This window comes from Phaseolus vulgaris, chromosome 3 (genome assembly GCF_000499845.2).
Source record: "Phaseolus vulgaris cultivar G19833 chromosome 3, P. vulgaris v2.0, whole genome shotgun sequence".
NCBI lineage: Eukaryota > Viridiplantae > Streptophyta > Magnoliopsida > Fabales > Fabaceae > Phaseolus > Phaseolus vulgaris.
This window is the reverse complement of record NC_023757.2, coordinates 36,260,241-36,273,850: the sequence shown is the minus strand read 5'-3', so window position 1 is coordinate 36,273,850 and position 13,610 is coordinate 36,260,241. Positions and strand designations below refer to the sequence as shown.

The 13,610-nt window shown below is 28.0% G+C and overlaps 1 protein-coding gene across 2 annotated transcripts; it reads left to right on the top strand.

Moving 5' to 3' along the window:
- Positions 1-1,940: 1,940 nt before the first annotated feature.
- On the top strand, positions 1,941-8,677 carry LOC137807376 (uncharacterized). Of its 2 annotated transcripts, XM_068607993.1 has the most exons (8): positions 1,941-2,116; positions 2,191-2,312; positions 2,387-2,689; positions 3,099-3,191; positions 4,085-4,144; positions 4,281-4,355; positions 4,719-4,799; positions 8,242-8,677. In XM_068607993.1, the coding sequence occupies exons 1-8, from the start codon at positions 2,038-2,040 to the stop codon at positions 8,593-8,595; spliced, it is 1,167 nt and encodes a 388-aa protein (XP_068464094.1). In that variant the 5' UTR covers positions 1,941-2,037; the 3' UTR covers positions 8,596-8,677. The 2 variants fall into 2 exon arrangements, with proteins under 2 accessions (XP_068464094.1, XP_068464095.1); XM_068607994.1 differs by lacking the exon at positions 4,281-4,355 and having other exon boundaries at positions 1,953-2,116.
- The last annotated feature ends 4,933 nt before the right edge of the window (positions 8,678-13,610 follow it).

Genomic DNA, 13,610 nt, shown 5'->3' with positions numbered 1-13,610 from the left:
ATATATACAATATAATTAATTATGTTATTTTATAATAATTTTTTTTATAATTTTAATTATATTTTTTATATTTAAATTGTAATTTTACTTTAAATAAAAATTTAAATTTAAAATGAAAAAGGATAAAAAAGTAAATTAAAATTAATTAATTAAATAAATATATACCTATACAACTTTCTTCCCAACAATGCGAAAAAATTTAGAACATCTAAAATTTTTCCATTTCTGATTTCTATATTCTATTACATTTTATTATTTCGATTTTTGTATTTTTTTTACGTGAATAGTGAAATTTCATTTTTCTTAGCTTTTCTTCACCTCAATACAAACGAGGCTTATAGACATATGCATAAAGTCTTTACTCATATTAAAAAATATAAAAATCGTTCAATTGTGCCTAATTTTCCTTCAAACAATTAATTGATTTATGCAAGGAGATAGTAAAATTATGTTGAAGATTAGTAGTGTGATGAACTATAAATATTTTATTAGTAATTAAGTTAAAACCTTTATAAATAAAATAATTTTATTATTTTTATTTTATTTATGAAAAAATATTAACTTTTTTAAAATTTATTTTCTTTTTATAATTGTGACTTCACTACTCATTATTTTTCGAGACTATAACTTTACACTAGTGAAATTAGTAGATAATAAAAGATAATCTAATCACAATTTGGATTCGAATAAATTACTCTTTATTTCATTTTTGTTGTTGTTTACATTTGAATGATTTGCATGCTTAGAGAACTCTTGTAAGTGGAGTTTGTTGGGAAAAAAATAACATCTCTTATCTTATAGTGTAAGGTCATAGCAATATATTTAATTTGATGTTTAGGATTTTCTCAAAGCATATTTGAGTTTTCTATATTTAACAAGACTTATTGAAGTTTAGCTATACTCACTTGTTGTCAAGTAAGAAAAGTTAGTTAAATGTTTTATAGAAGTCTACAGTGAAGTATTGAAATGTTTGGTTGTGACTTAGTTATATTAACTGTATTTTAATGTAAAGACATTGTATGGTTAAAGATTATTTGATATTGTGTTGTAGATTAATTTATACTGTCAATGAAATACTGGATGAAACTATGTTAAATTTTTGTTTTAATTAATATTTGCTATTATGAGTGTTGTTTGAAATGATTAAAGAATTGTGATTGTATTATTGGCTAATGCAATATGTATTTAATTTGTTTTACAATTTGGATTCAGTTTGATGATTTATAACTATGTTTGATTATATTGTGATTATATTCGGTTATTAGACTTAAAAATATAAATGTTTCAAGTATTGATATTTAATGGAAATTCTATATTTCTATAATTTAGCTTAAAAAAAAAATCGAGTCTTATAAGTCATGCGAATTTACCTTTTCACATAATAAATGAATAATGTTCTTTATTTTTATCAAGTGTGTTGAAGAGAATGTTGTGACAAGTACAAAATATTTTTATATAGTTGTTAAATGTCTATGTGACAAATTGAATAAAATATGAATATGATGTTTCTAAGTTTTGAGATGAGAAGATGTACTTCTTTATGAGACGTAGGAAGTGATATATGTATAAAATGAAAAGATAATTAAAATAATATCAGTATATAGTTTAGATAATAGATACAAATAAAATGTGTTTATTATGAATGTTATAAGGATTTATAAATTATTTAGTTTGATGAAAATAATAATAATTATTTATATTTATTAGTTTGAATTGTTTTGAATTATTAATTTACTTTTTTTATTATATGACTATTTTTTGTTTAGTAACATAATATGTAAATTTCTAAACAAAAGTTGTTTTAAATCATTCGATCAGAATATTCGTGCTTTGAAAGACCACTTGATTGTTATTGCTAGAGTAAAAATTCCCTTAACTTTTTTTTATCAGAAAAATTCCCTAAACTTATATGAACATTATAGTTAAATTTAAAGAAAACAAAAACTCAGATAGATACCAACATCTGCCTTTGAGTATAAATTCAGATGTAGGAGATAGAAGTGAAGTGATTTTACTTTGACCCGAAGCTGGCAAGTGATGCGCGGCAACGTTTCAGAAACAAAATGGTTGACAGTGACCGCCATAACCTTCACACTCACCGCCATTACCATCTCTGGTACATATAAGCTATTTCAATTCCGATTGTAATCACTCTCTCACCATCCTCATATGTCTCACTGAATTCTGCAGCCTACGCATTAAAGAGAAAATGGAATAATCTGAACTCCAAGATCGAGGAGCTCGAGACATCTCTCAAGTCCTGCTCTGAGAAATGCGCCTCCGAAAGGCAAGGCCGAATCAGGGCTCAACAGGTCTCTATCACCTCTCTCTTCCATCCAACTACTTTATGCGTTCCTAATTGCGTTCATGACTCCGGTATTTGCAGGCCTTGAGAGAAGAAGTGACAAAATCGCAACCTCAATCTCAAAACCTAAATCTCACCTGTTATCCCATGATGCCAATCGGTATCGTCCACTCCTGCTTCTCCACCAGGAACGGGACGCCGAGGCAACCGTTACTCGTGCCACTTGCTAGGGCGTGTTTGGTTTTTAACACTACTCGCGTTCCGCCGGCGTCGCTTGAGGGTTTGGAGGAATATTCTCATTGCTGGATTCTGTATGTTTTTCACTTAAATACGGATCTTGAGAAGCTGTGGAAGCATCCGTCTAAATCAGGGTTCAAGGCCAAGGTGTGTGCGTCTGGTTTCAACTAATAATTTGGGCCCTTTTCACATGAACATCTCCTTAGCTTATAACTTCTTCTGAGTGCTTATTATATATTAAAGAAAATGTAGTAGGTTTAGTCATTTTAAGTTGAATCAAAAGAAATAATGAATTGAAATTCTGACGTGACCCAAAATTAACTTGTGTATTTTTAGTTTTTGTAAAGTTAGACGTGATAGTTTCCATGAGACTTAAGTGCATGAGTCAAAATTAGCATACGTGAGAAGATTAATTCATTTTATGTTTTTATTTGCTTCTTTATTAATACTTAAAAAGAAGTTTATTCAAACATAACCTTAATCTACGTTGTCATAGCTATGCCATGTTAATTTTTGTTTTATAGAAGTCTTTTCATATGGATCGGTGGATGAATAGGTGAGGGTTCCGAGACTGAAGGGTGGAAGAAAGGGAGTGTTTGCCACACGATCCCCACACCGTCCATGCCCCATCGGACTCACAGTTGCGAAGGTAAGGACACTTGTTGGTTTTGTGACTTAAGATAATTCTTCTCACAAATGACATTTCCACTGATTGATATCTCCCTGGTTTAATGCATATTGTTGAATATTGGAGACCAGCAAATCAGTGTGTCTCAGAAAATATCACTTTATCCTTTGTTATCTTTAGATTGCTTTGTGATTCCTCTTAGCATTACTAAATTGTTGCATTCATTCCCAAGACAGCATCGGATTTCACACCCTTGTTGCTGGAGTCATTGCATATGTTATGAAATAAGTGACTCAATGTCTATCTATGAATTGATAGTTTCAGTAGTATGTATGATGGTTATTCCCCCTAGCCCCAAGTATGAATTCTGTGTGGTGTGTTGTTAAGAAACTATATAGTACTGTTTTACATTTTGAAAATGCACGTGACAAGGATATTCATCAGAAAATTGCAATGTTTTGAGGCAGGTTGATGCCAAGCAACAACAATGATTTGTGTAATGAACATGTGACTGTCACATGTCATTTTGCTTAAGAGTGGATGAGAAGAAGTATGAATCAGTCATGTAACAAATGAACCACAGATCATGGAATGATAGTGACACATTGAAATTGTGCTACACTCCTGATAGGAAATTGAATTTCACCCTTATTATTATGTGTTTAGGAAATTCTTAGTTCTCCGTGATTACTTCTTGTGCACCCAAACTATAGGGTATATATAAATATCTTTTCAAGGTAATACTTTAAAAGAAACAGTACATTGTGTCACGGCTGTGCAGGGTCTCATTAATGTAATCTTTTTTCTCATGTTGTCTCTGTTCCCTTTTCCATCCACTCCCTAGAATTTCGTTTTTTGTATTCAAATAAACAAAAAGTACAGACCTAATTTGTAACTTTCATTTTATACTGTAGGTAGAGGCTGTACAGGGAAATATGGTTTTGCTCTCTGGTGTGGATCTGGTTGATGGAACTGTAAGCCTCCATTTTCAGTCCCCGCTTTTTATGCAAACTTAACTTTAGTGGAATACTATATTGGTATTTGTTTAGCTGTGAATTTTATGTTTTTAAGTAAATGCATAATCATGTTACTTCCGAATCTTGTCAACAGCCAGTGCTTGATCTCAAGCCTTACCTACCATATTGTGACAGCATCCGAGAAGCTACAGTGCCAAATTGGTTGACAGTAATGCTCCGTTTTCCTTTTAGCTATATCTTTCACTGCTTATTAGGTTTGGTTTTTCTAATTAATGTATAACATATTTTAACAATTTGATTTTCAATTACTGCAAGTAACTTTAAACAATTGTTAGCTGGATATCAAATTTAATCTTCCCATTTGAGAAAAATAATATATAATAAATCATCTCTACCTTTTACTTGGTAATGAGACTATTGTACTCTTGTATTCTGATTATTTTGAAGCTTCATACTATGGTGTACATTTAGAATCAGCAATGAAATTTACTTGAGCAATACTATATTTTCTTACATTTCTTTATAGAAGTTTAATGAAATATCTCATCTTAAAAAATTTGTATTTCTTCAGGAGGATAACTTGCTTTCTGTAGCGTCTATTAGCCTTTCGGAGGACTTCACTTCAGCTCTCGAAAATTGCTGGATAATGGCAGTGAGTTGTTAACTAAATGCATCATGTTTACTCCGTACTTTTGTTTTCATTTAAGAAGAATAGAATTGCTTTTCCAAATGATTGCAAAACAGCTCCTTGCTTCTTTAACATTTTTTCACGGAAGAAAAATGATATTTTAACAACTCTTATGAAATATACAACCTTGTTATAATTATAATAATTATATGAACATTTAAGTTAATACGGGAAAATAAGTAAAATATTCTTTGTTGGGTTTGTTCTAAAGTAACAAGAAAAACACAAGAACAAGAATGAAAGTATTATAATAGAAGATTCTATACACAAAGTATGCTCTCAATGTAAAATATACAAAGAGTTCTCTATATATAGAACTAAGGAAACAAAATAATTGAAAACTACGAAGTATTACAAGTGGTAGATGGTAGACAGTCTAACTAATCTTAATACCATTAGACACTCTAGTAGACGGTCTTTTGTGCTCTTCATGATCATGATACAAACTCTTTAAACTACTCTAATACAAACTTCAATCCATTGTCAATTCTAAACACTTTAAGTTTGGTTACCTGTTGATAACCAATCATGGTGTGCCACCCTTGAATCCCTGAAAAGTTTCAGTCTTTTTTTTTTCAAGATATAAATTCACTCCCTCTGCGAGTAATCATCTATGATGGTGAAGAAATAAGACCCTCTACCATGAGTCTGAGCTCGTGTTGGACCCCACAAGTTTGCATAAGCATACTGAAACGGTCTACTGAATATATACTTACTAGTTTCATTTCAAACTCTAATCTATGAGACTTTCCAAGTACGCATTGAACACAAAACTCCAACTCCTCCATACTATCACCTCCTAGGAGGTTTTGTTTGCCCAGCTCCACTAAACCTCTCTCACTAATGTGCCTTAATCTTAGATGCCAAAATTTTGTCTTATCTTGCATCTTCTTACTAGCCACAGACGCACACGTTCTCACTGTTTTACCTCCTTAGCAATTCTAGATGCTCCTTTAAAATCCTTATAGTACCTTGTTCAATGTGGTTGACAAATCTATAAGATAAAGATACTAATAGACAAAAAAAATTGTCTTGAGCTTTTGAACACTTCCTCAAATATTGCAATATCTGCTTTGCACCTTATAGACTAAATTGTTTCTAAGAAGAACTACATCTCATTCTTTCAGTTCTAAGGTCTCAAAGAACTCTTTCATCGGATGCATGTGATGAGTGCAACCTGTGTCCCAACTTCTTTGTGTATTTGACACTAATGCCACTAACACTCTCACAAACTCGTAGCTATCAAATTCTACTGCAACATCAAGCTATTCACTTTTGAAATGAGAGTTTCTACCCCTCTAATTCTTTTCCTTTTCTGGACTGTCTGTTTTGTAATGACCTCTCTTGTGGCAATTATAGTACTCAAGCCCTCTACCTTGTCATCAAATGAATTCTTTGACTTCCTCACTTTCACCTCCCTCCTTTTCTTGTTCTTTGACTTCAAGACATTCAAACTCAACCTATTATCATCTCCGTTAGACTCTTGAAGCTTATGTAGCTTCTTAGTCCAAATTGAGGTCTAAACCTCCTCTAGAGAATGGTCTTTTCCTTTCCAAACGTCAAAGCGTTAAGAAACAGTGAAGCCTTATCTTTATCTTCGAGCTTCACTTCAATGATCTCATGATAGTTTAGAATCTTGTTAAAATCTGTTAGTTGCTCTACCATCATTTTCATTCAGTCATCTTGAACAAATACATTTGTTGCTTTAAATAGAGTCTATGTGCCAAAGAGTTTGTCATATATAATGACTAAAATTTGGTCCACATTGACGCAACAATTATCTCCTTCGCGACTTCCCTAAAGGCATTTTATCCAAGACACAAAATTATGTGGTTTTTGACTTTGTTGATCATGTCAATCTTCTCCTTTTGAGATGATGACGTTGACATGTATGCCTCACCCTTTATATCATCAGCACATTCTTGTTGTATCAAGATAACTTCAATCTTAATCCTCCATAATTTGAAGTTATTCTCATAAGAAAACTTCTCAATGTCAAACATGGTGACCATGCCTTTAAACCTTGCTCTTCTTGATTTTCTTCCTTTTGTTCCTCTTAGACTACACCAATTGTTGGGTTCGTTCAACAATAACAGGAAAAAATACAAGAACAATAACGAAAGAAAACAACTGTATTATAACATAAGGTTCTATACACAAAGTACGTTCTTAATATTTTGTATATCGCATATATATAGAGTTTTCTATATAGAACTAAGGAAATGAAATAACAGAAAACTGCAAAGACAGTCAAGACAAAATGTCATCTAATACAAGTGGTAGATGGTCTAATTAATATTAAAACTACTAGACACTCTCTAGTAGACAGTTCATTGTGCTCTTTACTAGATAATCATGATTTAGAGTCAATACATCACATTATTATATATTATTATATATATGTCACATTTACAATTGTTTGATAGAGGTTGCCAATATATACATCACTATTCTTCAGGTAAAATACGTTTGTTAGCTAGTTTCAATGCAAAACCAAACATATTGAAAAGAAATGGTAAATTAAGTGGCTCAAATGAAAAAATAAGGAAAAAGAAAATCAGGGGCTGAACCTGAAGTGACCTTGCTTGAAATTGTAATGACTAAACTTAGCGAAGCCTCAATTAATTATTTATTTGAAAATTATTTTTGTTAGCCAGAATGGATGCACCCCATCAGTATATAATTCAACTTTTCATGTTTTCAACTTTCTTCAGGGGTGTACATATTTTAAATTAAAGGGAAATGACTCTGATTACCATACTTAGTCTTGGCTTTTGATTACTCTCACTATTTCAATTTTAACATTGTACTTAGTTATTTAGTATGGGTTTTACTTGCTAATATTAGCGTTTTATACATTATTTTAGCTTCTTATTAAGTTTTTTTAACATTTTTTTAAAAGGCCTTAAAAGTAACATGCATTTTGTGATCATTTTTAGTCCAAAATTATCTGCAACCGTTTTTTAGTATTTGTTTTTACTTAGCTTATATTGCAAAATGAGGATGAGCCATGGTCGTGCAACAGCAAGATTCCTGCTACCTTCTGACTTAGAACTCTCGGGTTCAAATCCTTGGAACAAACTCTCCACTTGCATCCTTCCTAACCCCACTTGTTGGGACTAGGGAGCCTCATGCATTGGGTCGCCCTTTTCACTTTATATTACAAAACGTCTGAGAGAAAGTCATCAGACCCTAGTTATATTTGTTGGTCAATAGGACCCTTAATTAAAAGAGAGAAAGACCGAAAATATCTTGAAGTGAAATTATTAAAAATTATTCAGATCTTGAACTCCCTGAAGTTTTAATTACTGCTTTATATTGTTATTGCATAATGTGTATGTTTCTGAATACATTATTTTCTTGCTATAATGCCAATTCATATGGGTTTATTTCTCGTTTACTACAGGAAAAAAAGTCATTGTATGCATCACCAAGTGAGTTCCAAAGCTTGATAAAGCAGGTTCTTTCATGGGATATTCGGTCATTGAGTCAACGCAATCGGCCACATGATGCACTACTTAAGAAAGAAAACGATGCTTCTGATGTAGATGAGCACCAAAATGAAACATTAGTACATGAAAGAGAGCAGAATGGTATAAATTCCAATGAAATCGTTTATCACCTGATTTTGGAGGGACTTGATGTCTCTTACAGAATTGATCATGACGGTAATGTCATCGTAGAAAATATATCACCTGCTGTTCAGGATAATAAGCGTAGTCTCTTTAATTACTTGACATGGAAAGACAAGATGCAATGATTTCTTTTAATATACTCGATTACTTGTCAAGGTATTTTATTTTTTAATTTTCTTTTTAACAAAAGTTCTTACTTTTTTTTTATTCTAGTAATGTAAGCTTTGAATGTGTTTTCTTTCCTTTATGCTCATTTTTAATTCACGTTTTCGTTACTATTCATGAATACCATCTTGTTACTCTTTTTCTTCAAAAATTTGTGAAGAAATAAACAACATCGCACAAGTTCTTGTTGCTAGTTTAGGTTTGATTTTTACTGTTATTTCCAGGTACTGAGGAAGAGAATATGCGATGCTGTTTTATTTTCCTGAGGTATAGAAGTATAACAGATAAATTAGGTTTTCTTTACCTTTTAGGGACTTTTAAAAAAATTTGCAAAAATGGGTAAATTAAATTGTGAAATATGAACAAAATTGTGTTTTAAAATATGATTTTGTTTTGAAATTTTGAAATATCAAATCTGTTTTATAATAAAAAATTTATATCAAAAAGTCGTGGTTCAAAATACGATTAATGAATTTTTTTTGGGTTAAAATTACCTTTTAAAATACGGTTTAGGTGGTGTTTTTCTATAATAAAATTCAGTGCGGAAAACTGAATAAATTATTCTTTTTAAATTAAAATAACTTATGAATAAATCAACGTGTAAATTTTTTTTGTTTAATTTAAGAATAGATTAGTTTTAATTTATAAAGAAGTGTATATTATTATTATTATTATTTTCTCTTAAAAATTATTATCCAAGTGTTTAGAAGAGGAACATAGGAGAACAAAACCTTAGGAACTGAATATTCTTTATTGTTTTAAAACCCATAAGTCAAAAGACTACAGTTTGGGATTTAAAATTCTGAAACACTAAAAAAAAATATGAAAGACTCATAAGCACATTTATTATGTAGATATCTTAAATTTAAGTTCAAAGTTTTACAACAAACCCTAATTACAACAAGTTGATATGATATAATGATATAATACTATAATAATAGGGTTTTGATTAAGATAAAAAAAAAAAAGGTCTTTATAGGTCTTAAAAGTAAAATACAATGCTTCAATAGTTATATTAATATTTTAAGTTATAAAAAATGGAAAGGCAAATAAAAAATTATAAAAATGTGGTTTATTGCGAGACTGATTGAAACCAAACTAATACAGTTACAGATGCATAGAAGTAGTGCGATTTGGTAGAATGAGATCCATTTAAACAATTTATATTTGTAAAAATTATACTAAAATAATATTTTACTCATAAATGACACCTATTAGAAATGTTATGATAAGGAGAGAAAGACAAAGTTATATAAAAGAATTACAAAAATTTAGGAAGTATGGTTAAGGAAATAGAAGTGCAAAAAGAAACCCATATGTGACTACTGTTCGAGGTGACAAGCCCATGAATGGCTCCATCCAATTTGCATGCTGTAAAACATATGTCAGAATAATAATAGCCTGATTTTCTATTTTTCTCATCAATTGCTATCATAGAACCATGCAGCTTATTTAATTATGAAAAAAACTATATAGTGCGTTTAGATGAGGTATTTAAAAAATTAATTCATTTATTTGATAAATTTAAATTTTTGAATTTTTTAAGGAAACTAAAAAATGAAATTTATGATTTTCTTAAAAGATATTTCAAATAACTAAAATAATGAAATTTGAAATTCACTAAAAAAAGAGAAAATTAAAATTTCACAACTAGTCACTTTCTCATTATATACACATATATGAATACATATATACACATATATGAATTTTTCTATATAACTTAGATATTTAAATTTGACTATATTTTGTTTATAAAGTTTAATCTTAAAATTTTATTTTTAAATCAATATCTTTGAAATATAATTTTATTTTAAAGAAAGATTCAGTTACTTTATATAAAAGGAAATATAAAATATTTTAATTACCCTATAAAAAAATTAAAAAAATCAATTACAAGTAATTCAAATATCCTCTATTTTAGTTTCTTAAAATTATTGGAATTCCTTTTCCAAATACAATGGTTTCAGTAGGTCTCTTCTAAACTCTCTAAACTTTGAATGACAACTTTTTGTAATTATCAATTTGTTATGTATATTTTCTCTCTATTATCAAAGAATCAAATTATTTATTATTGTATATAACAGTTTATTTTAACTTATTAAAAATTCAATTCACTTTCTTCTTATTTCATAATTCTAAAATTTGCGTGAGGTATATTAAGAAATGAATAATCTATGCACTTATTCTTCGAGGATTGTGTTCATCGCTGTATGATTAGTTTACCAACTTATAATCATGATCTGCCATATTTGGATAATTATGAACTCTAATGTAACATCTACGCATGATTTGTTTTTTTTAATAAGAGTCTTGGGTTTGAATTCTTAAAAATATTGTTGCATAAAAGCTTCACTAACTTGTTTGATAAAATGTATAATGAGGTGTAGAGTGCTTTAAAAAAAATACAATGAAACCAATTATATAACTTCCAAAACACCTTTCTTAAACTCCGGTATATAATTATATACAACTTATAAATAACTAGAACATTTGAGTGTAACCAACTGAACATCTATTAAAAAAATTATTATATTAAATATCCAAAAAATATCTTTATTTTATTTTTCTTTCAAAAAAAAATATTTGGTCTTATATTTTATAGTTCTGGTTTTATTAATTAACCTAAGTCTTCCCAATTTCATTTCATCGAAAACTCTTTTACTTATTCTCTCTTTCTCACTAATCAACTCCTTCAATTTCAAAGTCTCACTTTATTCTTTACTTAATTTCTTCATAATTTTATTTAGCTTATGGTCTCTAGCAATCAAATCTCTTTTTGAATTTTCAATAATTGAAATATTCTTTCCATTCTCATCCTTAAGTCAAAGTCAATGATCATGGTCTTAACCTAAAATCTTTATTTGTTCTTTGTCCTCACTTCTAACCTTTACAGTCATCTCGTTCGTTCTACTTCAAAAGTTTTTTCATAATTTCGATCGCATGCTTGATATTGTTGTACTCTATTGTCATTTTTTTGTGTGTATTTTCACGATTATGACAAAGGTAATATGTTGTCAGATTAGTTGCTTACTTTCGTTTGGATGTGTTGATGATGAGGAGGTGACTTAAATTTATAATCTCTAATCACAATTCATTGCGTACTCTTGACGTTTCTTCTAATTGATACACTTGTTATTTTTTTTCTCAAACACAATTGTTGTGCTGGTGACAATATTGTTCTTTTTTATGTTGTTAACACCTTCATGTTGAATGAAGCTTGTAATTTTGATTGTGTTATCCGCGACAACATTCAGATTGATCGTCGTGACCAAATACTCTAATTTGTAGATTCTTAGGGTGTGTTTGAATTGGGAAGTAAATGTATAGGAATATGATGGAGTGGATGTGTGAGGATTTAAGATGAATGTGTGAAGAAAATGAGTGTCTTTGGATTTAGTATATTAAAGTGGATCTGTGAGAAAAGTTTATTGAGTGGTGTGATAGCTGTGAATAAATTTTGAATTTTTTTTAAAGGTGTAAAATATAAGTTTACAAACTTACCTTTGTTTTTTAAATTTTTTTAATAATAAAATATGAAGTAATATTTTTATATAAAATTGAGTTAATTTAAATTTTATAATTGAATAATTATTTAAAAAAAACATGAGTTTCTTATCATTAAATATGATTTTTTTATAAAAATAATAAATTTGTGAGTTACAATGAGTGAGTTGAGTGTGATTGAAATTTTAATTTTTTTAATTAATAAGAGGTTAAGATTATAATTTTTTTATATTTAAAAAACTCATTAATTAATTTATATATTTATTTTTTGATTAATAAAAATAATAATATGATATAAAAAAATTATATAAATAACTATATTTATTTTATTATATTATAGTTTTATTATTATTATTAATAATAAATAATAATATTATTAAATATTTGATATAAATATAATAAAATAAAATAGTATTAATTTTATTACTATTTAATAATTTTATTTTATTTAATTTGTATTTATTATCATTATTTAAATTTATTTTAATTAATATTATTATTTATAATTTTATTATTATTTTATAAATTAATTTTATATATTATTTAAAAATTTATATTATTAATATTAATAATATTTGTTATTATTATAAATATAGAAATATTTTATATTATTATTATTTATTTTATTATTATATTATATAATTTATATTATATTATTATAATTAACTATTTTGTGGTCTCCTAGCTCAGTTCGTTTCCGGGGACTAACTCAGTAGGAGACTAGTAGTAGTGCCTTATGGAATTTATAATTAACTATATAATAAAATTTATGTACTATATTATACATAATGAATTATGTATATAATTTTTTATTTTATTTTTATTAATGTATATATAATATCTTTTATTTTATTATAAATGTATTTAATATTTTTATTTTATAATATGATCTGATTTTTTTTGTTTTCATCAGCTTGTCAAAATTTGAGATAAATTAAACAAATTATTCATGTTTATCTGTCTTTTTACAGTTTTTTTATGAGAGAGACATGATTTTAACTATTCACAGATATTATTTTTTTATTATTTTTTTTTATAAAGTTTTCGTGTTAGGCATCACTAGCTATTCACAGATATTTACTTCCTCACATTTCTACACACATCACTGGATCCAAATAGCTGATATAAATGGTTATTGTCTCTTGTGAATAGTCTTTCGATTTAAACAAAGAGGACTTAATATCCCCTTTTACATAAATATGAATAACACTGACATTATTTCTCTATTCTAAACTTTATTTTGTAGAAAGAAGAGTTGTTGTGAAAAATGAAAATATTTACATGTTAAGACTCTTCTAATACATGTTCAATTATCCCAATTATTAATGAAATTAAAGCAAAAATAACATAATTAAACTTTTTGTATTTTTTTTTAAATTCTATTTAAAAATAAAATATTTCATCATTTGTTATATTAAATCAATTATTTATCTAAAACAAATTAATAATAAATTAATATGTCAATATTAAT

Bases quoted from the DNA above. Each gene is read 5' to 3' on its own strand.
- LOC137807376 (XM_068607993.1), top strand. From the start codon at position 2,038: ATGCGCGGCAACGTTTCAGAAACAAAATGGTTGACAGTGACCGCCATA. The intron at 2,313-2,386 runs GTCTCTATCACC...CGGTATTTGCAG, and splicing joins GCCGAATCAGGGCTCAACAG to GCCTTGAGAGAAGAAGTGAC. The intron at 4,356-4,718 runs GTAATGCTCCGT...GTATTTCTTCAG, and splicing joins CAGTGCCAAATTGGTTGACA to GAGGATAACTTGCTTTCTGT.